This window comes from Megalobrama amblycephala, linkage group LG2, assembly GCF_018812025.1.
Source record: "Megalobrama amblycephala isolate DHTTF-2021 linkage group LG2, ASM1881202v1, whole genome shotgun sequence".
NCBI lineage: Eukaryota > Metazoa > Chordata > Actinopteri > Cypriniformes > Xenocyprididae > Megalobrama > Megalobrama amblycephala.
Window position 1 is genome coordinate 18,457,581 of NC_063045.1, and position 26,013 is coordinate 18,483,593.

The window sequence follows — 26,013 nt, forward strand, 5'->3', positions numbered from 1 at the left end:
AAAGATCTTTCTTCCTCCCCATATTGCATGAGAACTGTGACTTGCTTAATAATGTGGAACAACCTCCAAGTAGGGTTTCCATAGACCTGGCAAATTATTTTGTCTGAGATTGATACCAGTTATCTAAAAAGACATGGATAAATAAACAAACAAACATTTTCTTAGAAAAACATCTGAATGTTTATTGTACAGAAATCTTACTGATATGTCACTTGCATAATAATTTGGAATGCAGTGTACAGCACTGCATCCGACGCTTTGCATTGCACTTGGTGATGTAAGGCTTGGATGCAGCTGCTCGGCCATGGAAACCCATTCCATGAAGCTCTCTACGCACTGTTCTTGAGCTAATCTGAAGGCCACATGAAGTTTGTAGCTTTGTAGCTATTGATTCTGCAGAAAGTTCGCGACTTCTGCGCACTGTGTGCCTCAACATGCGCTGACCCCGCTCTGTGATTTTACGTGGCCTACCACTTCGTGGCTGAGTTGCTGTTGTTCCCAATTGCTTCCACTTTGTTATGATACCACTAACAGTTGACCATGGAATATTTAGTAGTGAGGAAATTTCATGAATGGACTCATTGCACAGGTGGCAACCTATCACGGTACCACGCTTGAATTCACTGAGCTCCTGAGAGCGACCCATTCTTACACAAATGTTTGTAGAAGCAGTCTATATATATATATATATATATATATGCAGTATATGTTGAGGAGACGAAAGAAATTCTTGTTTTGGTACAAGGAACCTCAAAAAATTCTAATAACTAGTAAATTGTATTTAAAATAAAAAAATAAATAAAAGTTTTTAAATTATTAATTTTATTTTGTTTTATTTTAACTATATTAAATTAAAAAAGAACTATAAAAAGATATTGTCTCATGCTCATATATTTCTGCAGTACAAGGAAAATGAATTCTGACTTCCTTTTTTCGCTCTAACCGCAGGAAGTGGTAAAGTTGACTAACCCATAAATGTTCTTACAGTCATAACCTTTCGCTTTCTCAATATCCTTTTTTAATTTTTATTTTGTTGTCTTGTTCCTCTTTGGTTTGGCAGCGGGCAGAGTTGTGCCATCAGAGACTGGAGACAGAGGTGTTGGTCCTCCTGTCCATGGTGAAAGAAGATGGCCTGGTGGAACGTAAGAGCTTAAATCATCTGCTGCATTTCATTGGCCGAAACTGCATATGTACATCTCTATTTTTAAAGCCACAGTGCTTTTTTATATTCTTGCAGAATTGCCCGCAACAGTCATTCAGAAGCTGAAAGAGGTCTGCGAAGCCTCCAGTGAAACCTGCTCCTCACTGCACCAGTGCCTGGGGCTTTTTTCCAGACAGGAAGGAGTATGTATCACCTGCGCTGCACATGCCCATTGAGTGCATTCGTGCTGCCCACTTTTTCAGAATAATTTTTCTATTGATTTTTTTCATAGTGATTATAATAAAGCCAACCACTTACGAGGTGAATCACAAAATTACAAGGTTTTATTTGAAGCAAAAAAGTATTGGAAATTGAATGAAAAGACATAGGCACAAGACTGCATCTATAAAGGCTTAAGTGAGGGAAAGAACTGCAATCCCATGAAGCATTGGGTATGATGTATATATATATAAAAAAATTTAAGTATTTTGAGAGTGTAGGGAGATCGACTTCATTACGTCATTCGTGGTGCTTCATGGGGGTGGGCGAAGCTGAAGAGCTCTTTTGGCATGTTTTGCTTATCGCGACTCTGATTGGTGGAATTATCTGTACAGCATCATGGGTAATGTAGTTTTCACCACAAATTCTGCTGTTAAACATGATTATATTTATTTTAAAAATAAGTTGAAATAATGTTAAAGGTTTATAAATTATTGTCAAAAATCAATTTCCCTATGTAGAAAATTAATAGTTTGTGATTCATTTGACCCTTGGTGCTCACTTGGACTACACGGGTTCGAATTCGGTCTCTTTCTTTCATTTTTAGGTGCCTATTTAATATATTTGTCAAATAAAGAGGCTAAAACCACAAAATAACATTTAAAAAAGAAAAAAACTGCAGGTAAATTTGTTTTTGTTAATGATCACAAGTACATTGAAAGTATAAAACATGAGCATGGGTGTGGTTACCCTGTATGTGACACGCTAAGGGTTATTTATCAAAGGTATTAATGTCTGCTTTTAGGCAGGTCAGATATGTGAAATGTGCCAGATTATATTCCACAATGAGTTTTTTTGCATAGTGGGTTTCTAAGTGTGTGTGTTTACCCAGGCACGCAGTTTGAAACTGGAACATGAGGTCGAGAAGAATAAAATCCTGTCAGAGGCTCTCCAGACGCTGGCCACTGAACATCATGAGCTGGAGCAGTCGGTGGTCAAAGGATCATCGCCACGCAGCGTCCTCAGTGAAGATGAGTTCTATGATGCTCTTTCTGGTGCGTACAAATGTGATGCCGAATTTACTTGTTGTTATACACTTATCATGCATTTAAATGTTTTTAATCACTCGTATTATTTAAAGTGTATAGTAATTTATTGCTTATTGGTCATAATATAAAAAATAATTAGCAGCTTATTTGTGCACCCCTTAGAATAATTGCATTGAATAATTTTCCCCATGTTTTACAAGTAAAAAAATATTTTATTTTATTTGTGGACTTTAGTCTTTTTTAATTTGCAGATATAGTAGAAGGGAGTGACTGGAGAACAGTTACAATGAATAGCATCTCATTTAGTTGCCTTATTTTTTTTAGTATTTTAATCGTAAATATGCACATTTCTGTAATGTTTTCAGGTGTATGCTTTTGCCTTTTTTATTGAATAAAATAGTAGAGTGACAGAAATTTATTAGGAGGAGATACTGTACAAGGAATGGGATCATGTGTAATGGGAATGGAATGGGAACAAGCATAGACTGAATTAGTGTTGTCAAAAGTACCGGTACTTCGGTACCAAGTCGGTACTGAAATTTTGAAAATGTGACGATACCAGCATTTCTGTAGTACCGGTAGTACCGAGAATCCGGGTATATTCGGTACCCACTGATAAGGCTGTTGGCAGTATTTACTTGAATATGACACGAGTGAAGCACAAAGCTTTGTTTACAGAAGAAATAATAGGTTAGCAATTAAATGTGACATCGCAGCCATGGAAACATTTTGGTTAATGCCGAATAATAGAGAGGTGCGTGAGTCCATACATTTAAGCTTCGTATTCTGTTTTCCGAATCGCGATCTGGTCACCTGATTAGCAGAGAATTTAACAATATTCCATTAGTTATTCCACTGAACATGGAATCTGTTTCTTTTCCCAAATCTTCACTCACGCAGGGGATTATAACGTTTCTTTCGTTCGCATTTAGGCCTATTATAGGCTATTAGCATTCTTTACTGTGGTAAAGTAGAAAAAAACACCGTAGGACAGAAACCTTTTTGCTTGCACGTCAGTTTCTATTTAACAGAGTTTGTGCTTGTTATTAGACTTTATAAGGCGCGTCAAGTTTATTTGTATATATCGCGTTTCATACGCTGGTGATTTTTACTTTCGTTTTCTCTGGCAGCGCTAAATCAAACATAGCCTGAATGTTTTGCCCCTGCAGAGGATAAAACTCGCTCTTCAGACCTTTTACAACAAGTGTCAGTTGTTTGTAACATCAGGAAATAACGAAGATATTATTAAAGAGAAATGGTCTCTTTCCTGCTCGTGTCCCACATCCCTCTCAAAGCGCAAAGCGGCTATATCAAAGTAATAACGGGACTTTGGCTATATATGACGCGTCTTTGTGTGGAAATAAAAAACGAATGCTTTTTAAAATAATATTTAACTTTCTTATTATTTAGGTTACCATTATTTACCGATATTTATTTCATAGTTTTACAGGCTGTAGTGTGTTGTTTCTCTGACGGAATAGCTAAAATAAACACGCACGAAAACGAGCATATGCTGGTAAAGTAGGTTTTGAAGCTGGTATGCTGGTTTGAGCTGGTTTATGCTGGTCCAGGACCAGTTTAGGACTAGTATGGACCAGCAGCACCTACCTTACCAGCATATGCTGGTTTTTTCAACAGTACACAATGGATGTTTGAGCATTTAATTTTTTTTTTTTTTTTTTTATATTTCAAAATTTATTTCATTGAGGTAGCCTTACACACACAAACACACACACTCCAAATCATATTTAATGTTTTTAAAATAGGCTATATAAAATAGTAAAATAGTTCCAATAGATTTTACTGTGGTACCGAAATTGGTACCGAGAACCGTAAAATTTTCATGGTATCGGTACCGACTACTGGAATTTTGGTACCGTGACAACACTAGACTGAATTCAAACCTGCGTTTCCCACATGAGCACCAAGGCTCAACGACATCACCTTAAATAACAATGAGTTTGAATTCTCTCAAGTTAATAAGTATATAGATTTAAGATGATTATGTCATGATTCCTATTTCCCTTAATACTTAATCATGTGATATCCATGATTTACAATATCATTAAAGACCATGAGCCCAATCAGGGCTTGACATTAAGACCAGCCAAATTTGAGAGGATTTCAGGAGTGGCGTGTAACGCAGTCACTCCTACTAGCCACTTTGGCAGGTTGAATTTTATATATAATAAATTCATTTTCAATTTAAGTCTTTTAAAAAGGCATCTGAAATAATAAACTAAGTGCAATGTAGTGTTGTCAAAAATATCGATTTAAAAAAAAAAATTATACATATCGATACTGAAATATCTGAAACTTTTCCAATACTCATTTTCTGCAGAATAGATACACTATATCAGCTGCGCTTTCTCGCTCTCTCATCTCTCCGACAGCGAGTTGACACACAAACTTGCCTCCCCTCACTCTCTCGTTTCATTTGCTCCGGATGAATATTGTTGGTGTTAAAGGGCTTGAATTTTCGGCACAGGATTGCGTTTGCCATTCCTGCAAATTTTAATAAAGCCGTCTATCAGTACTAAATTGAGTTGTTTTTCACTGCTTATTGCACTTAAACAGTCAATTACACACAAAATAATGTCAAAATGTCAGTCTTGGTTAGTACTCATGTAAACGCAGTCAGTTATGTTTTAAGTGAACTTAATTTGAGAAAGAAAGCGCATGTGTAACAGTATACTGGATCCGTGCGTCAGGTCTTAAAGTGACAGTAGCCTAATATTATGATATAATATTAAAATACATGACAGATTTCCCCAATGGTATCAATGTTAAAATTGTGGCCAGTGAAAATGCTGAATGGTTAGTAACTTTGGAAAACTCAGTGGTTGGTGAGCAAAAAAGTTAATGTCAAGCCCTGAACCCACTGTCAGCAATTAGTGGTGTAATTACTGTTACAGTGAAAAGTAAATCTTCAGAATGAGCCTCATAATCATGAGCCACCTTTCTCAGTGATGTGTCCGGTCACTTCCGGTTCCATTAATCGCCACCTGATCCCCTGCTCAGGTTTCCTCAGAGAGCCTCTTTCTGTCGGCCACGCATTGTCCCTCTAAGCCATGTCTGTTTGTGTTCGGTTGCCACAGATTCGGACTCTGAGCCTGTGTTGAGCGGTTTTGAGACGGCCGGCCACTCATACGAAGACGGAGAGGACTTCAAGTCCGAGCTCTACTGCAGCGTCCCAACTCATCTCGACGGCAGGATGTCCCGGGAAGACCGTCGTGGAGAGGAAGAGGATGAAGATGAGGTGGCCAGAGTTAATGGAGTGAGGAAACACAGGTAGGAATACAAAACAGACAAATGACAATACTACAAATACAACTACAAAACAAACTACTCTTTTTATTGCATAAATATTTAGCTAAATATTTTTTTGAAGTTGAAAGTTCAAAGTTTTTGGAAATTTTAAATAAAAACAAACTTATACAAATAAACATGCAGAGTATAAAAATAAATGTTAACTTAGACGTAACATTCAGTCCAGTTTGTTTTTTTAATGTCACTTTGTTGTTATTTGTGCAGTTTCTTGGACGCAACTTCTCTGTTTTGTTTTGTATCTTGTGGTAAATAATTCAGTGAGCCAAGGCCAGAAGAGGCGCTCATAATGAAACTGTAAAAGATTGATGAGGTAGCATTGATGATAACGCTGTAATTTGAACTTTTTAGGCTCGGCATGTTGACTGATGGCCTGTTGACGGACATTTGACTGACTTTGCATCCGATCATAGAGTATTTTTATAGATTTTTATAGATTGTGGAGATGCATCTATTTTATAATGTATTTATAACATTGTTCTAAATATATATATATATATATATATATATATATACACACATACACATTGTTATAACTGATTTTTTTTGTTGTCCATTAAACTTTGATGTATACCCTCTTTTTTTTAGAGACTTCTCATATTGCTCACAATATTTACTTTTTGCTTTAACACCATGGAACATGCATGAAAAAATGCAAAAAGTAACCACACACTACATCTCTTCAATTTTTACGTTTACATTTAGCAGGTACGATATAAAAGAGAAGGTTTTGGAGTATCTTGAGCACTCTGAAACTGATCGGGACACTGGCCTCGCTTTACTGAATAAGATATAAAGCTTCCGTTACCTGTCTGATAACGCCAGTCTAGACGTGTTCCGTCTGCCTGACAACAGCAGTTAACATGGAAACGGCTAACTAGTCTGTTTTGTATTATTGTAGTGGTTTCTTAAAGGGACAGTTCACCCAAAAATGAAAATTTGCTGTTAATTTACTCATCCACATGCCATCCAAGATGTATCTTTTTTTTTTCTTCAGTAGAACAGTAAAGGAGATTTTTTGCTCAAACCACAATTCTTGATGATTCATATAATGCAAGTCAATGGCTACCGTCAAGAAAACATACAGGCACAACAGAATTAATACCTGTGGCTCCTGACGATACATTGAGGTATTATGAAGTGAAACGATTGGTCTGTGCAAGAAGCTGGACATTATTTACAACATTATTACTTGCAATCCACAGCCTCGGCAAACGGTTCAGAGGCGTTCACGACAGTTTGGATCCTGGATGCCGCAACTTATATTAAAAATTAAGATTAAGTTCTCTTGCGCAATCTCTTTCAGGAAGACTGAATGTTACGTTTGAGATCCCACGCATAGGTCATTATGCTACATGAAGCTCGGACTCCAGACTGTCGTGAACACGCTTAAGACCGTTTGCAGAGGCTGTGGATTACAGGCAATAACATATATAATGTTCAGCTTCTTGAACAGACTGACTGTTTCACTTCATAATACCTCAGTGTATCGTCAGGAGCCACGGGTATTATTTTATTTTGCCTGTATATGTTTTTTTGTTTGACTGTAGCCATTGACTTGCATTATATGAATCATCAAGGACTGTGGTTTCAGCTAAAAATATCCTTTACTGTTCTGCTAAAGAAGAAAAAAAGGCACCTACATCTTGGATGACCAGAGGGTGAGTATATTAACAGAAAATTTTCATTATTGGGTGAACTGTCCCTTTAATGTAAAGAGGCAGTTTTCAGAAGCTAATAAGGCACAGCAAAGTTACTTTTAATTATTCCACAGGACAAGTTTACCAGCTCCCATGTTCTCCAGAAATGACTTCAGTATCTGGAGCATACTGAGGAAGTGTATCGGGATGGTGAGGTTTTTACTACCAAGTAACCTTTAACTTATGCTCAAACTTTAAGACAATGTCTTTTTCATTCAAAACACTTAAATTAAGCAGCATGTTTTGACTGATTCCATCTCTCTTTCAGGAGCTGTCTAAGATCACCATGCCGGTTATTTTTAATGAACCGCTAAGCTTTCTACAGAGGCTAACAGAATATATGGAGCACACGTACCTCATCCACCAGGCCAATGCTTTAGAAGACTCTATTGAGAGAATGAAGGTAAAAAAAAAACCAAAATAATGTACATGACCCCTTATTATCTGAAAACACAAGCAAAACCCTTACAGTCCTAACATGCTAAATAACAATGAAATATGACTAATAGCCAATTAACCAGCCAACTTTAAATTTTAGTTAAACTTGTACTAAATATATTGTTAAATGAATAATAATTTTTGCAATAAATTCATATATTTTCATATGCTATCATAAAATGTTTTATTGTATTATAACAGTATATATACTGGTGATCACCTACAGTGCTCTCAAAATTGACAAAAACCCACATAGACAGAGCAATAATTATAACTAATGAACTACTTTACCTTTCTATTGGCCTGTTTAATGCATACTAAACAGATATTTCTTGGATTAAAGGTTTTCAAAGTCCTTTAAAATCTTTTATAGTCACCTGGATGAAATCTAGTCTAACCTTTAGATTTCTAATAGTAAATGAATTCATGTGTTTTCTATCCAGTGTGTGGCAGCGTTTGCGGTATCAGCTGTGGCATCTCAGTGGGAAAGGACGGGTAAACCTTTCAACCCCCTGCTAGGAGAAACATACGAGCTAGTCAGGTGAGAGATTGAATGTTAATTTGTTAGCATTAACATTAGCATTACATTTACCATTGTTTGGCGAATTTTCTCAGGCCAAACCACCATTTCAATGTGAATCCACGCGATCTGGAATTTCACACAACAGATTTCACAACAGATTCAAGTTAATCATGTAAATTTGTCGCGTTGACTAACAGAAAGCCGTTTGGTTTCAAAGTGACCTGTGTGTGAGCTGTGCTTCATACATACATTATTGACAATAGGCAATGGACATTGTTTTGCCCATGAAATTTCACTGAAAAGTTGCTAATGTGACTGCACTTTTAGTGCAAGCATTTCAATTTGTATGTTAAATTGTTAGCATTGCAAATGTGACTTTTGCTTTTTTTGAATGCTAACTTGTTAACATTAACATTGCAAATGTAACTTTTTTCCTCTTAGTGTGTGAATATCAGTATATCAGTGTGTTGTGTTCTCGGGGATAGTTACCATGTTTTTTCCTCAAACCTTCAGGGATGATCTTGGTTTCCGGCTGATATCGGAACAAGTGAGCCACCATCCTCCCGTGAGCGCCTTCCACGCCGAGGGACTGCAGAAGGACTTTGTGTTTCATGGCTCAATCTACCCCAAACTGAAGTTCTGGGGCAAAAGCGTGGAGGCCGAACCTAAAGGCATCATCACTCTAGAACTTCCTAAGTAAGCGTGTGATGAAGCTTTACTAATATCCGCACATTGGTTCTCATTTGTTAATAATTGTATGGACTATTATGTATTTATATGCACAGGAGAATTTTTCATGAAAAATGTTCACCTAATTCGCAAAAAGCTTGTTTTAATAAGTTTAATGAGTTCACACCATGGTGGAATTATTGTAATTATGTGTTCACATCCTTGCAGAATTTGTAATTACAACTTGTAAACTCAGAATTTTCGGAGAGCTCTGACTTGTACCATGTGACTGCTATACCACCTGACCACTGCAGATTCATGTTGGCGTTGATAGTGTTCACTTACTATCCAAGTCCAAGGATGTGAACAGCTCTGAGTAGAAAGTCACAGGTTGTCATCTCATAATTACATTAATTACAACATGGCCTGAATGCAACATAATGTTAATAAAACTGGAGTATTTTAAATGAGCGACCACTTGCCTAAGTTAAGTCATTTGTAAAAACATGTCCAAACCACCTCCATATAAGGGCTTTCTGCACAAACTTAAAACAATTTCTAATTAGCCAGCTGTACAAACATATCTGTGTTTCTATGTGTTTCTATGTGTTTCGACCTCACAGCTCGATCTATTATGCAGCTTTTCTTACCCTTTTTATTGTATATGATATAATATATTTAAGATGAAATATCTATGTATAAAATTTCATCTTAAAGGTGCAATATATAAGAATTTTGCAGTAAAATTGCAGTAAAAAAAAACACTAGACCAGTGTTATATATTTTGTTCACTTGAGTACTTACAATATCCCAAATGTTTGCAACTATTTGTAAATTGTGAGAAAAGTGCAATTTTAACCAAGGCTCCGGGACGTGTGAGGAGTCGCCTGTCAATTGCATCATACCTGCGTTAAGCCTCGGTTTCCGGTTTTATTTTGTAAAAACCACGGAAACACCAAAGATGCTTCAATATTTACATTTTAATAGACCAGGGAACAACTGTTTTTATATGTTTATAGACAGAAAACTAATTATTGTTATATAGCTCAACACGTTTAGTCTTATTGTTTGAATCTAATTTTCTTGATTTTTTGTGAGTACCATGTTTTACCATGCCTCAGAGAAATACACTATTTTGTCAAGTAGCTAACATAGCATAATCAGATGCAGCTTTATTTTTATTAACAGTAATACAGAATTTTCTCCATCATACAATACGTTTTAAAATGAATTGCGTGCCATTTATCAACACAAGCCATCCAGCATTTAATGTGATATTCTAAAATCGATCTAGTGTACTGCAGTGTCTCAAACAAATGTCTCACAGCAGCCACCAAGCGAACGCACAGAGTAACATTATAACATTTTCAACACACTCAAATGTATCTAATATGATAAACAGAGCAGTGTTACCTCATACTCATGACCGTAAAAGCGGAAACGGAAACGGAAACGGCGCCGGCGACTGTGGCATAATAAAAGTTCCTGCTCTGCTTCATACTACAGTAACGTTAATAATTGCATCCATGAACATGATTTCTTCCCGAGTCCTATCCCGATTGTTTTCCACCGGCTGTGAGGTGAAGACCACATGTCCCTTGATTCCGCGCTCAAACTTGGCGCCATCAAGCCATGCCTTCGTTTTGAATAGGCCTCTAGCGGACAGAAAATCTTACATATTGCACCTTTAATACATTTGTTATGCCTCCCAGAGTACACGGATTTTGCATATGTGTGGTTTTATTTTTCCTACATTAAGGAAAAAATTTAGAATAACATCTAGCACGAACATTTTTGTTGAACCATGATTTGTTTGTGAAAACAAATTAATGTATACACCTACTTCGACACCCATTGTTTTAGTAAATGTCATATATAAAACTCATTACAGGTATAATGAGGCGTACACATGGACAAATCCCACGTGTTGTGTCCACAACATCATCGTGGGACAGCTGTGGATCGAACAATATGGCAGTATGGAGGTTATCAACCACAGGTACCAACCAGATTCTTATCTAGTTCTGGTTTCACTTTATAAACTTGACTAATGTTGCCCCTTGATGGATCATTTTGACTGATATTTCCCAATAGAACCGGTGAAAAATGCTGCCTGAGTTTTAAACCGTGTGGCCTTTTTGGGAAAGAATTACATAAGGTTGAAGGCTATATCTTGGACAAGAGGTCAGTGGTTTGAGAGTATAATTTACATCATAAATTTTCACACCACCGTCACATCATTTTACATTGATTATTTGTTTATTCCACATAGCAAAAAGAAGGTTTTTATCCTTTACGGGAAATGGACGGAGTGCATGTACATAGTCGATCCGGTTCTGTTCGAAACTCAAAAGAAGAATGATAAGAAAATGTCGGAAGACAAGAAGAGCAGTAAACAGGTGTTTCTGAATGTTTTCACACAACATTTGTCAAGATTCCTATCTATTGTAATGGTGCCAGACTAATAAGGCTAAATGTCAGAGATACACTACATGTTTTTATAACTGTTTTCTTGGTGTTTCTCAGCTATCTCAGACATCAGACTCAGAAGAAACACCTCAACCAGGTGGAGATTCACTGGATGTGATCCCGGGAAGTCAGTTGCTCTGGAGAATACCACCTAGACCAGCAAACTCTGTCCAGGTCTGTTCCAAAATAGTTGTCGCTCTGAGAAACTTTGTCTGCATTAAAGGGTTAGTACACACAAAAATGAGAATTATCCCATAATCTACTCACCCTCAAGCCATGCCAGCTGTATATCTTCTTTCAGCGAAACACAATCAGAGTTTTATTAAAAATATCCTGGCTCTTCCAAGCTTTATAAAGGGAGTAAATGGTGCCTTTTTTTTCTTTTCTTTTTTTGAAGCCCAGAAAAGCACATCCATCCATCATAAAATTAATCCATATGGCTCCAGGGGGTTAATAAATGACTTCTGAAGCAAAGCAATGCGTTTTTGTAAGAAAAATATCCATATTTATAACTTTATAAACTATAGTAACTGGCTTCTGGTAACTGCCATGCGCACTTTCAATGACGTAAGCATAGCGTAAGCTCCGGTGAGAAGTGACGAACGTGGATGAGTGCGTTGTTTACAGCAAAGAAAATGGTGAAAAGGAGTGAGCTGTTTAAGCAATACTGTAGATTTGTATTAGTCTTAAAATGGTGCATTCACACGTCTATCCAGGATGCTTCAGAATACATAAAGTCTCAGGTAGTGTTGTCAAAAGTACCGACTTCGGTACTTATCGGTACTGAAACTTTAAAAATGTGACGCGTTGAGCGGATTCGTAAACATCTCTGATTGGCCATTGTGTTGACGCGCTCATCGGATATGCCTGTGATTGGCTACAATGATCAACGCGTGGGAGAATTTGAAAGCACACGGAAGTGTTTGAATTTGAAAGCGTTTTGAAAGTGGGAGCGCGAGCGATTGAAAGCAGGTGTCTAACGGTGGACCGATCTGCGATAGACACCTGCTTTCAAACACTCACGTGTGTATCTGTGTAAGCACTTAGTGAAGAGATTAATTGATGACTATTTACAACGTTTTTACAGCGTGAAGCCTATCACAGACATATCCGATGAGCCGTGAAAACAACGGCCAATCAGAGATGTTTACGAATCCACTCAACAGCGCTCATAGCGTCACATTTTTTACATTTCAGTAGCGACTAGGTACCGAAGTCGGTACTTTTGACAACACTAGTCTTAAGATTACGCCTGCGTCATATGCCGAAACTCGACTCCGTTGTGAATGCACAGAATTTTTCTTGCAAAAACCCATCACTTTGCTTCAGAAGGCCTTTATTAACCCCCTGGAGCCATATGGATTACTTTTATGATGGATGGATGTGCTTTTTTGGGCTTCGAAAAAAAAAATGGCACCATTCACTCCCATTATAAAGCTTGGAAGAGCTAGGATATTTTTTAATATAACTCCCGATTGTGTTTGGTTGGAAGAAGAAAGTCATATACACCTAGGATGTCTTGAGGGTGAGTAAATTATGGGATATTTTTTTTTTTGGTGAACTAACCCTTTAAAGGATTAGTTCACTTTCAAATAAAATTTTCCTGATAATTTACTCACCCCCATGTCATCCAAGATGTTAATTTCTTTCTCTCTTCATTCGAAAAGAAATGAAGGTTTTTGATGAAAACATTCCAGGATTAAAAATTTTTTTGAAAGTGAACTAATCCTTTAATGTAAGTGCTTTCATAAAATTACAAGCTTCTCATTTTTGCTTTTAAATTCTCCAAAAATTCACTTCCATTCTAAGAGGCTCAATGTAACCTTGATTTAACCTTGAAGGGACGAGTAGGAATTATTTTTTGTTGTAACCACAATTATGCAACAAATGCTGTCAATTGAGCTTTTTTCTATATTTGTTTCTTTTTATTTTCTCATTTTTTCCCCTATATTTATTTTGGTTTTATTTGCATATAAAAAGATGTACAACTTCACTACATTCGCAATGCAACTCAATGAGCTGGACAAAGAGATCGAAACGGTCATCCCAAAAACAGACAGCCGACTGAGGCCGGATATACGAGCCATGGAGAATGGCGACATCGGTATGTGTGTTTCTTTGTACATTTTTGTGCCATTGCAAATGATGGGTTTATAATGTCATATTGCATATCTGTAGAACTTCTCACAAACCAGCAACATGGAAATATTCAACTTCTTTTTTGATCATCCCAGACCTGGCCAGTGAGGAGAAGAAGCGATTGGAGGAGAAACAGAGGGCGGCACGTAAGAACCGCTCTAAGTCGGATGAAGAGTGGAAGACGAGGTGAAATACTCTATTACTGTTTTGTTTTGTATTGTTTTCTCTTTTTTTAACGAAACAATTACTGTTTATTATTGTTTTTTATTTCCACACAATCATTTTGGTGTTCGCTTTTTCCAAAAGTTACTACAGTTATTGTTAATACTTAAAAATCATTCTCAAAAAATGGGATCTCCTTCAAACAGTGTTTTTCAGAGTCAAATTTTTTGATGAATGTGTTGGCAAATACCATGTAAAATGTAGTCAAAATAACTGTAGTAACTATGCTATGAAAGATGCACATCGTTAGCCTCATAGCATAATTGCCCAGATGATATTTCAAAGGCAGATACACAATTTGGCCAAAAAATGACTCAGGTAATTATGCTATGAGGCTAACGACATGTAAACGCACTCAGTGAATTATTATTTTTTTGTGTGTGTGTAATATTAGGGTTTGCTTGTGACTTACTGCATAACAAATTCTATTATGCACACTAAATTTAGTAATTTATTTTACTTTTTTATTTATTACACCATTTTTTAATCCATAGCTTACAAGTAACTCATTGATGTTTAACAGCACTCTTAGTCCTGGTTCACTGGACACTGTCCTTTGCATTTAACCCCATTTTCCCTTTCTTTTCTTTTGGCGTTATCATCTGTCGTGTGACTGCGATGAGCAGAAACGTCGTCTCAGGCCCCAGGTTTGATGCTTGCTTTGTTGATCTGTCCTTTGCATTCAACTGCTCTGCAGTTTCACTCCTGAATCGTTGTTGCTTTGAGCAACTAGGATCTTTGTAACAATCACAGTCTGTAATTATTGCACAATTTGATTTTTGTGGTAGAATAACTCTTGCAACAAACACAATAGTAGTAAAACATTTGTTTTGTGTGTGGGGTTTGTCAATATGATCTTTTAAAAAACAATTTAAACCTCAAAAAGTTATTAATATTGACCATTTATGATGCAAAAAAATTAATACTAGTATTACACCAAATTTATACATATAGCAAGTCTCTTCAACAGTCTTTTTTAGATTATCATATGTAAATGGCTTCACACCAAAGGAATGAGTGTTGTTTTTATGTCCCCCTTAGACAATCTATTTTTAATGTGGAATAAGACAATGTAAACAGAGCTCTCTGGCCTTCTACTGCGAGAGCAGGGTGAAACTTTACACCTGGTTTAAGTGTTACAGCCGAATGCTCCACCGAATCTATTAAATGAAGAAAGAGATGATTGTAATGGGGTCAAAGAAACATTTTCTTACGCATGTTTGGCTGTTGAGTTGACTGACCCTAGGAGACTCAATGTGGCAAAACCGTCTTGTTATAATCAACTATGAGTGGTTTTACGTGTTTGCTGACCTGAACCTTTTCTCGTTCCCCAAAACAGGTGGTTTCATCAAGGTCCAAATCCACACAATGGCTCTCAGGACTGGCTGTTCTCCAGTGGTTACTGGGACCGTGATTATTCCCAAGTACCGGACATATACTGATCCACAGGAATCTTGCACTGTCATTGATAAATGTATAGTTAAGACTACCCCTAATGTAACTATAAAAACACATACCTTGGGCTGGTTGGCCAGGTGAATATTTCAAATATCATATATACAGTACTTTTTCCAAAAGACAACTTTGTTTTAAACTCACTTCTCTGTATAGCTGAATTTAGATTTTTCACAGTTTCATATGCAACAATCAAGGCTTTTGATATAGTCAGAAGCTGGCCTTGATATAGTAATAATATCAGTGTACTGTAATAGCAATAATGTGCTATTTTTGTCCTACAAAATAGGACATTTGTTTAAAGATTTGTTAACTGGTAAATTTGGGTGTCCCCCAAGGCTCAAGTCTGAGTCCATTTTGTTTTCTGTTATTGGAAGACAAAGGGTTTAAGGGTTAGTTCAGCCAAAAATGAAAATAATGGCATTTATTACTCACCCTCATGGCATTCTACACCCATAAGACCTTCGTTCATCTTCGGGACACAAATTAAGATATTTTTGATGAAATCCGATGAGGCCTGTATCGCCAGCAATGGTACTTCCTCTCTCAAGATCCATAAAGGTACTAAAAACATATTTAAATCAGTTCATGTGAGTACAGTGGTTCAATATTAATATTATAAAGTGACGAGAATATTTTTGGTGCGCCAAAAAAACTAAACGACTTGGCAGTGTTTTGAAATCGGCCATCACTAGATATTGTTAAAAAGTCGTTATTTATTAATTTTTTTTTTGTCGCATAAAAAAATATTTTCGTCGCTTTATAATATTAAGATTGAACCACTGTACTCACATGAACTGATTTAAATATGTTTTTAGTACCTTTATGGATCTTCAGAGAGGAAGTACCATTGCTGGCAAAAAATATCATCAAAAATATCTTAGTTTGTGTTCCGAAGATGAATGAAGGTCATACGGGTGTGGAACGACTAGAGCGTGAGTAATAAATGACATTATTTTCATTTTGGGGTGAACTAACCCTTTAAAAATATCACTTGTCATTTCTTAAGTTCGTAACATTCCCACTGTGTTGAGGTTGAAATGTATACCAATGTAAAACACAATTCATTTTGAAAATGACTGTTACGTTTGGATCAGAACTTTTTAATATGCAAATTCACAGTTCATATTCTCCGCTCACAATACAGTATTAGGAGTGAGTCTATTTCTGCTGCTCTTTCAGTTGTGTTGTTGAATTTTATTTAGAGGAATGCCTCTATGGTGTCACTAATATATTAACTAATGTCTTGTTATATTAATTTATAATATAACAATCTTATTTTAATTATGTATTTATCATGAATTAGTTATTCATCTGTTTTTAAATTTTAAAGTTGGTCAGTAACAGGAACATGGAGCAGTAATGGTCACTTAATGCAGTCTACTTTTAACCCCATATCCATTTATTTTGTGTGGCTGTTACATGTTTTTGTGTGTACATTTTTTTTTTTTTTAGAGATTTATCTTAAAAAAAAAACTGCAGATGTAATGCATAGAATTGTTCAAAAGGCATTAAAGATATTTACATCACATCTAAATAAAACTGAAAAAAAGAAGTGTATGATCATTTCATGCAATATGAAAAGTAAGACAGAAAATAATGAGACAAAACATTATGACCATCTAAATTTGATATGATATGCTGATATGCTGTTGGTCCTCCACGTGCTGACAAAACAGTACCGAGACATGGACTCACTCAACAAGACCTCTGAAGGTGTCCTCTGGTATCTGGCTTCAAGACATTAGCAGCAGATCCTTCAAGTCCTGTAGGTTGCAAGGCGGACCGACAAGGTTGGATCGTACTTGTTGATCCAGCACATCCCACAGATGCTCAATTGGATTGAGATGTGGGGAATTTGGAGGCCAGAGCAACACCTTGAACTCTTCATCATGTTCCTCAAACCATTTCTGAACAATGTGTGCAGTGTGGCTGGGTGCATTATAATACGTAAAGAGGCCACATCCACCAGGGACCACAATTGATATGAAGGGGTGTACCTGGTCTGCAACAATGTTTAGGTAGGTGACGTGTCAGATTTACGTCTACATGAGCGCCGGACCCAGGGTTTCCCAGCAGAACATTGCCCAGAGCATCACACTCCCTTCACCAGCTTGTCGTCATCCTACAGTGCATCCTGGTGCCATCACTTCCCCAGGTAAACTACACACATGTACACAGTCCACATGATGTAAAAATAAATGGGACTCATCGAACAAGGCAACCTTCCACTGCTCCAAGGTCCAGTTCCGATGCTTGCGTGTCCATTGTAGGTGCTTTCGATGGTTGGTCTGTAACTATGCAGCCCCATACGCAGCAGAGTGCAGTGCGCTGTGTGTCGTGACACATTCCTCCCATAACCATCATAAAATTTTGTGTGACTCATGCCACAGTAGACCTTCTGTTGGCTCAGACCAGAGGGGATAGACTATGTTACCCTCTTGCATCACTGAGCCTTGGGCGCCCAACACCCTGTCATCAGTTTGAGGTTTGTCCCTCTATGGACCACTGTTTGTAAATTCTCACCACTACTGACTAGGAGCAACCCACAAGCCTTGCCGTTTCAGATATACTACACACACACACAATTCTATATATATATGTATGTATATGTATGTGTGTGTGAGAGAGACCCCTAATTTTAGATATTTTTTAAAAGATATAGATAGTAAGCATTTGTCAGAGGGGAGTTTTTTAGTTATCTTATTATAAAATGCCAAAAAGAATGTTTATTTACATACATAAAGCATTATTTAAATTATTTACATACATAAAGCATTATTTAAATATTTTGATAATTGTTACAAAAGGGTCATGGTGTCTGTATCATTTAGATATATCATGCAAATTGCAAATTTAATACACTAATGTGTAATTTTCATATTTTAAAGTTTAAATGAGTAAAGTCATAACACAAAACAAAAATAACAAGTAATTTGTAAAGAAAATATATACATATAAAATAAACATATAAAAATAATTAAAAAGCAAAACTATAAGCTATAGTAATTAAATTTATACAGGGTTCTGGTCATCCCAAACGTCTTCCATTTAAGGATTATGGAGGCCACTGTGCTCTTAGGAACCTTAAGTGCAGCAGAATTTTTTTTGTAACCTTGGCCAGATCTGTGCCTTGTCTCTGAGCTCTTCAGGCAGTTTCTTTGACCTCATGATTCTCATTTGCTCTGACATGCACTGTGAGCTGTAAGGTCTTATATAGACAGGTGTGTGGCTTTCCCAATCAAGTCCAATCAGTATAATCAAACACAGCTGGACTCAAATGAAGGTGTAGAACCATCTCAAGGATGATCAGAAGAAATGGACAGCACCTGAGTTAAATATATGAGTGTCACAGCAAAGGGTCTGAATACTTAGGACCATGTGATATTTCAGTTTTTCTTTTTTAATAAATCTGCAAAAATGTCAACAATTCTGTGTTTTTTCTGTCAATATGGGGTGCTGTGTGTACATTAATGAGGAAAAAAATGAACAAATGATTTTAGCAAATGGCTGCAATATAACAAAGAGTGAAAAATTTAAGGGGGTCTGAATACTTTCCGTACCCACTGTATTTTTTTAATTCAGGTAAATTTAATTCAAAGTAATTTTATAATGAAAATTGTACAACTATTCACTACAATATAAAATATAATATAAAAATAATCTATAGTATAAAAATCTAAAAATAAGCTATAGTAAAAATAGTTTTTATATTTATTTTTATTTAATACATTAAAGTAATTTGTAAGGAAAATTGTAAGGCTATTTGCTATACTATAAAAATATAGTAAAAAAATGATAGTCTATAGTAAAAATAAAGACTTTAGTCTATATTATAAAATATAATATAATATTTAATACAGCAAAGTGTAAGGAAAATTGTAAGGCTATTCACTATAGTATAAAAATATAGTCTATAGTAAAAAATATATAGTTTATGGTAAAAAATAAAGGCTATAGCATATAATATAAAAATATAGGCTATAGTAAAAAAAGGCTAACCTTTTTATTTAATAAGGCAAAGTAATTTTGTAAGGCAAATCGTAAGGCTGTTCACCTGTACCTGCCCTTCAACTCAGACTGTGTAAAATGAAAAGCCCCAAAATATGACCTGCAGAGGCAATCATGGGATGAACTGTAATAATGGGGGTAAATTATGACACCATTATGACAGCACCGAAGAACACACAGCCTGACTGGAGAAAAAGAAAGACAGATGACTCAGCAGTCACCCCCGTAATAAAGGCCTTGGTGTGGATGCACTATACTTTGAGGATATAATGTCTGTAGTAGTACGTTCATTATATTCCAAACAAAAATCAGGTCAGACAAAACACGTCAGGCATTCAAACATCGCTGACTCAGTCCTCATTTAAATATTCAATAACAAAATAAAAGATGTTATATGAACCATCACAATTGATTTCCTAAGACGACATTCGGGAAAGCTTTATGTGCAGCAATGTCAGTGTTTTGGCAAGTTGTTGGTTAGTTTTAAACATTTTAAGTCGTGTTAATTAGTGCCTTCCTCTTGCAGGATGACATGGTATAGCAAGTTCTAACAGTATGGACACACCTTCCGTATGATGGTATATAATGCAGAAGACGTGCTGCAGTTTCATCCGCACCTGAGACGCTCAGCCAGTCACTTTCTGCAGAGCCTGTGCATCAACATGTTCGGTAAGTCTGGAAGGAATCATATTGGATATGGTGTAAATATTATTTAGTTCAGTTGTTTAAATATTATGTTAAATGTTTTGTTATTGTGCTCATTGTTTTTGTTTGTTTATTTATTTGTTTGTTTGTAAAAGCGAATCAGAATAAGAACTCAAAAAGCAAACAACCAAATGTTTGTTTTGGACATGACATAACTATTTATTTTACATATTCGATTACAAATATTTAAATTTAATTGTTGAACCAAAAATCTAACTTAAATTGTGCTCAGTATTTTTATTTATTTTATTTGTTTTTATTTGTTTGTAAAAGTGAATCATTCTAAGAATAAGAACTCAAAAAAGCAAACAACCAAAAGTTTGTTTTGGATATGATATGAAATATTATAAACAACTAAAGTGTAAATATTTATTTTACATATTTAGTTATAAATATTTATTTAAACTGAATTGTTAAACAAAAACAATCAGCACAATTTAGGTTACATTTTTGATTCAACAATTCAATTTAAATATTTACACCAGATCCAAAATGAACATTTGGTTGTTTGCTTTTTTGAGTTCTTATTCTTAGACTGATCTGATTCACTTTTACAAACAAACAAATAATTGAACCAAAAATTGTGCCCATTTTGTTTTATTTTTTTATTATTTGTTTGTTTGTAAAAGTGAATCAGCGAACAACAAAGCAAACACCCAAGAGTTCATTTTGGATCTGGTGTAAATATTATAAACAAGTGTAAATATTTATGTTACATATTTAGCTTTTAAATAAATATTTAGTATAAATATTTACTTACATTGATTTGTTGAACCAAAATGCAAACAAAATGTCATCAATATTTTTATTTATTTTATTCATTTGTTTTTTATATTTATTGTAATAGTGAATCCAAAAATAACCAGTTGTTTAAATATTTTTGTTACTTATTTAGTTAACTGCTGAACCAAAATCTTAACCTAAATTGGGCTCATGTTTTTTTTTTTATTATTTACTTTTTATTTTATTTTATTTTAAAAGTGAATCATAATAGCAACTCAAAAAACCCTCAAACGTTTAAGTAAATTCTTCAATTTAAATTGATTTGTTTAACCAAACATGCAACTAAAATTGAACTCAATACTTTCATTTATTTATCTAACAATAAGACAACTCTAGACAAAGTCTAACAATAAGAACTCTTTCAGCTCATCCTAAGTGGTAAAGCAATTTTTTGTATTTGCATAGATACCTATCAAGCACACTGGGTGGCGCTGTTCGGTAGAGTGGCAGTGTTTACACTCTTGATGTGGGCGCCTCTGCAGGTGGCAGCAGATTCGGAAGAGGAGGTCGCCTCAGAGTGGACTCTGTGGAAAAAGATCCATAAAATATCCTACGATGAAGAGGTCAGTTATGGTAATTTGGGTGTGGCTTAAAGAGACAGTTAATAAAAAATAAAAAAAAATAAAAAACATGAGCGATGAGGGTGAATAAATAAAGACTAAAAATTCATTTTTGGGTGAACTGTTCCTTTAACTTAACCCTGTATAAACGTGGTTTAAGTCACTTAGTTTATTGTTAAGATGATAACATATTATCATGTCTGTTATGCACTGCATTTTTGTGTGTATTCCTTATGAAGTTTCACTTTATTACTGTAGAGTGACGACATTCACAGACAGACCATCTGGGAAACCAACATGAAGATGATTGAGAGAAACAATGAAGATTTCCATTTCGGATTGTCAACGTTTAGCATGGCAATGAACAAATATGGTGACCTCGTGAGTAATATGATGGAAAATCTTCACTTGCAATTATGTGAAACTGTTTTATAAGCTTCATTAAAGGTGGTCTTATACTGACACCTAGTGGTGTGGATGTCATGTACAGTGTACAAAAATGTGGTCCAAAATTATATCTCATCTCATTTTTGTGTTATCTTCAGACCAAGATTGAGTATAACAGCTTGCTGGGTGCCAAAATCAATGGCCCGATAAATAGGAGAGGAAAGGTTGCATCTGCTCAGTCGCTCCGTTTCAATGCTAACAGACTGGGATTGACCAATGTTGATTATCGAGCACAGGGATATGTGACTGAAGTCAAAGACCAGGTGGGATTCTCTTCTAATATTTAGTTGATCATCACTGATATGCTTATTTTTATCTCAAAGTTTCATCCCAGCTAACAAAAATATAAGAACATTTTCGAACGTTCCCATTAAGTTATGAAAACTTTATTTCTCAAAATTCTCTTAAAGGCAGGGTAGGTAAGAAATTTTGTTCCAAATTTGTTTAAACTTTCTATATATATACATGCATAATTAAAATGTAAGAACTCTGATAAAAAGAGTATAAAAATCGAGTGACTCTAGACCGTTTAATCTGTATTAAACACAGCTCATTATTTCCATCCGGGACGAAACATAGGATTGGCTTAGGCGGCTGTCACTCTCTCGCAACCATGGCAACCACCCTTTTGCCACACATGACCTGCCCACTTGCGCGCGCACGTTTGATTTGGGGAATCCAAGAGGCATGGATCCTAGGAATACCAAAACAATGGCAGAGAAACAGCAAGCTAAATGCACAGTATCGGCCTATGCAGTTAGTGAAGGCAAACCAGGCAAAAAAAGGAAGACAGTAACAGTACAAGAAAAGGCAATGAACAAAAAGTCTTTGGATAAACAAAGAAATAAAACGCGAGTTAATATCGGCGTGGCTTTCCAGCGATGGCGAGAACTGAGGGAACTCAAGGGGCTGAAAAGTGACTCCTTGATGGCTTTATTTCTGCTGGACAGGTAAATCTTTCTTTTTGTATTTTGATCATACGTATTTTTTTGTTTATTTTTTCATGAAGCATGTGTCATTAGCACACTTAGCTGCGTAATATAGCTAACATAACATTACTTAGCGAGCCGTAGTAGAGACGATAAATAATGATAGCTATAGTGTTGAATTGTGCATAATTTTACCCTCTGTCTAACTCTTTTACCATGTTCACCTGTAAGTTTACCTGCACGTTTTTTTTCGCCTTTGTTTTGTTTTTATATTCTCTACCTATGTTTACTGATGTCTTTATCTTGTATCTGTGTGTGTCGTACACACTTTGTTGTATGTGTGTGTTATTATTTTGTGTCTGCAATGCAGTTGTGAGTTGATATTTGAGTGTATGTTACTCTGTTGATCTGTAGAACAACGTATATGTTATGAATCTTACACGAAATTCATCTTCATCACAGTGTAAATGATGGTAATGGAAAAACGTGTATCATGCAACCTGTTTTTAGCTTTGCCTTATAGATAACTAGCTCGTTAGCGAATCAAAAAATATATATTTTAAACTTTACCAATATCAATATGCTAGCTTGATAGTGAGTACTAAAATACATCTTGTTTGTTTATCTTCATAATTATAAAGTTATTTTTATTACATGTGATTCTGACATGATGTCACTACATGCACTGTGCTCCTTCCTCTCCGCTCGTCTCAGGTAAATAACGCGTCTTCCAGCTCAGTGGTCGGAGTCGCACGTTCATGCGTTTTGGGGGCGTGGCTTTGGAAGGAGCCCAGAAGGGAGGGGGTGGAGTGAATGGAAATAATGAGCTGTCTTTAAAACAGTCGTGAGAGGTCTACAGACACTCGATTTTTATACTTTCTTTTTCAGAGTACTTACATTTTAATTATGTATTGATATATAAATAAAGTTTAAACAAATTTTGAAAAAAAAAAATTTATACATTTTTTTGCCTACCCTGCCTTTAATGTTAAAAAAGGTGTTTTTTTTTTTTTTTTTGGTTTCTTGGTTATCTGAACATTTCATTTTATTATTCTTCAAACATTATCGGAACATTACTTTTGAATGTTCTCTTAACATTCTGAAACAAGTAATGACATTTAAAAAATGTTAACTATGAACGAACGTTCTATTAATGATACTGGAAAAACGGTTGTTCTTAACGTTGAGAGAACCTTCCCAGAACATTAGCGAAAGTTCTAAGAACGTTCCCTGTTAAGTTGGGATATATACACTGTTGAAAATGATTGTACTGGATGTTTGGTGCAAAAAAAAAAAAAAGACTGATTTGTCATTTCTTTTCAGGGATACTGTGGGTCTTGCTGGGCCTTTAGCACTACAGGTGCCATCGAAGGCCAAACGTTCAAGAGGACGGGACGGTTGGTGTCCCTCAGCGAGCAGCAACTGGTGGACTGCTCCAGGCCTTATGGCACGTATGGCTGCAGCGGAGCCTGGATGGCAAACGCCTATGATTATGTGATCAATAAAGGCCTGGAGAGCTCTGATATTTATCCCTATACGTCGGCGGTGAGAGATCTTGCTCGTTTGAAGACTGTATGATTTTTTTAGTCTGTATTATTTTTTTTTCTGAGATGGCCAATCTGAATGTATCTTTTTTGGTTATGGTTTTACCAGGATACTCAGCCCTGTTTCTATGACAGAAGTTCAGTTGTTGCCAGAATCAGAGATTACAGGTTCATCCCGGCCGGAGATGAGCAGGCACTGGCTGATGCCGTGGCAACCATTGGTCCAATCACTGTCGCTATAGATGCCGATCATCCAAGCTTCCTCTTCTACAGTTCAGGTAGGATTTCAGGAAAATGATATACGCAAATATATACAAATAGAGATAGATAGATAGAAATATCACTCACTATAATATTATTTTATATATATATATATATATATATATATATATATAAACAGTCAAACCAAAAATTATTCAGACATTTTTGATATTTTTACTAGTGGGTGCAGGACACTATAGTTAATTTATGTAAGTGAGGATAGCAAAATAAAAAATAAACTGTGACATCATATACCCAAACATTCTTCATACAGTGGACCAGTAAAATTGCTAAAAATTTTGAAAAAAAAATTATTCACTTGACACTTGACCATGTTTTGCTTACCTGATCATGTTTTGCTTAAGTGTTATCTGACATAAAGATTATAGATTTTTTCTGACACAGTTTAACTCTGAGAACTTGTCATATTTTTATTACTTTTTTTTTTTAAACTATAGTGAATAAACTGTATTAATGAGTGAAATGTTCAAGGTGTCTGAATAAATTTTGGTTTGACTGTATATAATGATATATTATTAATTATATTATATTATATTATATTATATTATATTATATTATAGGAATCTACAAGGAATCACACTGTAACCCTAACAACCTCAACCATGCTGTGCTTGTGGTTGGTTATGGCTCAGAGGAGGGCAAAGATTACTGGATAATCAAAAACAGGTGAGAGAACGCCCAGCACTTAGTACATTACCACATCATGTTCACTGCTAGCAACACAACACAACAAACTACACAACAACTAAACACACCTTTTTTAAACGTTGTGCACTTGCAGTGTAGATAAGTTCATTACGATAATAAAAAGTTACTTCATAAAATACTATGTTTGTCTTTTCTCAGTTGGGGTACAGGATGGGGAGAAGGAGGCTACATGCGAATGATACGCAATGGCAAAAATACTTGCGGGATCGCCAGCTATGCTCTTTATCCCATCGTGTGAGACGAACGAGACATTTTCCAATAAAGACTAATGAGGTCTTATTTTTGTGTCAGAAATCAGTTCATTAAGGGCAGCAGAACAACAGCACTACAGAGCTGTACTTTATTCATAATGTGTTTGCAGCCCATCTTAAGGTGTTTTATCCGATTTTTTCACACAACCTCTCCCACTGTGTAAACTGGGTTTTTTGTTGCATACCCAGGTGTGTTTTGAAACTATAAGCTGTTAGTTCTCACAATAGGCTACTAATGGAGACGAGGTCATATGCTTAAATGTTTTGTCTAGTTTAGTGTGTCGATTAGCTTGCTGTGTCAACAACAGGTTTGGTGCTATTGTTGTGCAGTGTTGCGGAAACTGTATTTAATCAGTGCATTTCATACATGACAAATGTGCCTTTAAAATGAAAGAAACATTTTTAAAAAATTGTGATGATGTTTAATTAAGAGAAATGTTAA

General features: G+C 35.7%; 2 protein-coding genes and 2 long non-coding RNA genes across 10 annotated transcripts in view; 3 read left to right on the top strand and 1 right to left on the bottom strand.

Annotated features, from left to right (window-relative positions):
* Positions 1 to 15,829, top strand: part of osbpl1a (oxysterol binding protein-like 1A) — a 25,319-nt gene extending 9,490 nt beyond the window's left edge. For 6 of the 7 annotated variants that reach the window (XM_048164382.1, XM_048164397.1, XM_048164411.1 and 3 more), the window contains 16 exons: positions 1,061 to 1,142; positions 1,238 to 1,344; positions 2,253 to 2,415; positions 5,508 to 5,700; positions 7,511 to 7,586; positions 7,705 to 7,839; positions 8,318 to 8,415; positions 8,911 to 9,093; positions 10,958 to 11,065; positions 11,161 to 11,250; positions 11,339 to 11,465; positions 11,593 to 11,709; positions 13,516 to 13,639; positions 13,770 to 13,860; positions 14,523 to 14,543; positions 15,236 to 15,829. In XM_048164382.1, coding sequence (XP_048020339.1) covers positions 1,061 to 1,142; positions 1,238 to 1,344; positions 2,253 to 2,415; positions 5,508 to 5,700; positions 7,511 to 7,586; positions 7,705 to 7,839; positions 8,318 to 8,415; positions 8,911 to 9,093; positions 10,958 to 11,065; positions 11,161 to 11,250; positions 11,339 to 11,465; positions 11,593 to 11,709; positions 13,516 to 13,639; positions 13,770 to 13,860; positions 14,523 to 14,543; positions 15,236 to 15,338 — 1,818 coding nt within the window. In that variant the 3' untranslated portion in view covers positions 15,339 to 15,829. The remainder of the gene's footprint in view (positions 1 to 1,060; positions 1,143 to 1,237; positions 1,345 to 2,252; positions 2,416 to 5,507; positions 5,701 to 7,510; positions 7,587 to 7,704; positions 7,840 to 8,317; positions 8,416 to 8,910; positions 9,094 to 10,957; positions 11,066 to 11,160; positions 11,251 to 11,338; positions 11,466 to 11,592; positions 11,710 to 13,515; positions 13,640 to 13,769; positions 13,861 to 14,522; positions 14,544 to 15,235) is intronic. The other variant, XM_048164389.1, reaches the window with a different exon arrangement.
* Positions 13,867 to 14,329, top strand: LOC125251443. The gene is made up of 2 exons (XR_007181001.1): positions 13,867 to 14,114; positions 14,215 to 14,329. It is a non-coding gene; the product is annotated as an uncharacterized LOC125251443 (long non-coding RNA).
* LOC125251438 lies at positions 14,920 to 15,349 on the bottom strand. The gene is made up of 2 exons (XR_007181000.1): positions 15,208 to 15,349; positions 14,920 to 15,056 (listed from the first exon to the last, which is right to left on the bottom strand). It is a non-coding gene; the product is annotated as an uncharacterized LOC125251438 (long non-coding RNA).
* A 4,108-nt stretch (positions 15,830 to 19,937) lies between the features above and the next one.
* cts12 (cathepsin 12) lies at positions 19,938 to 25,599 on the top strand. The gene is made up of 8 exons (XM_048181474.1): positions 19,938 to 20,031; positions 21,256 to 21,413; positions 21,669 to 21,791; positions 21,956 to 22,120; positions 24,110 to 24,331; positions 24,440 to 24,608; positions 25,173 to 25,278; positions 25,459 to 25,599. Exons 1-8 carry the CDS (start codon positions 19,938 to 19,940, stop codon positions 25,556 to 25,558), a joined length of 1,137 nt encoding a protein of 378 aa, XP_048037431.1. The 3' UTR covers positions 25,559 to 25,599.
* The last annotated feature ends 414 nt before the right edge of the window (positions 25,600 to 26,013 follow it).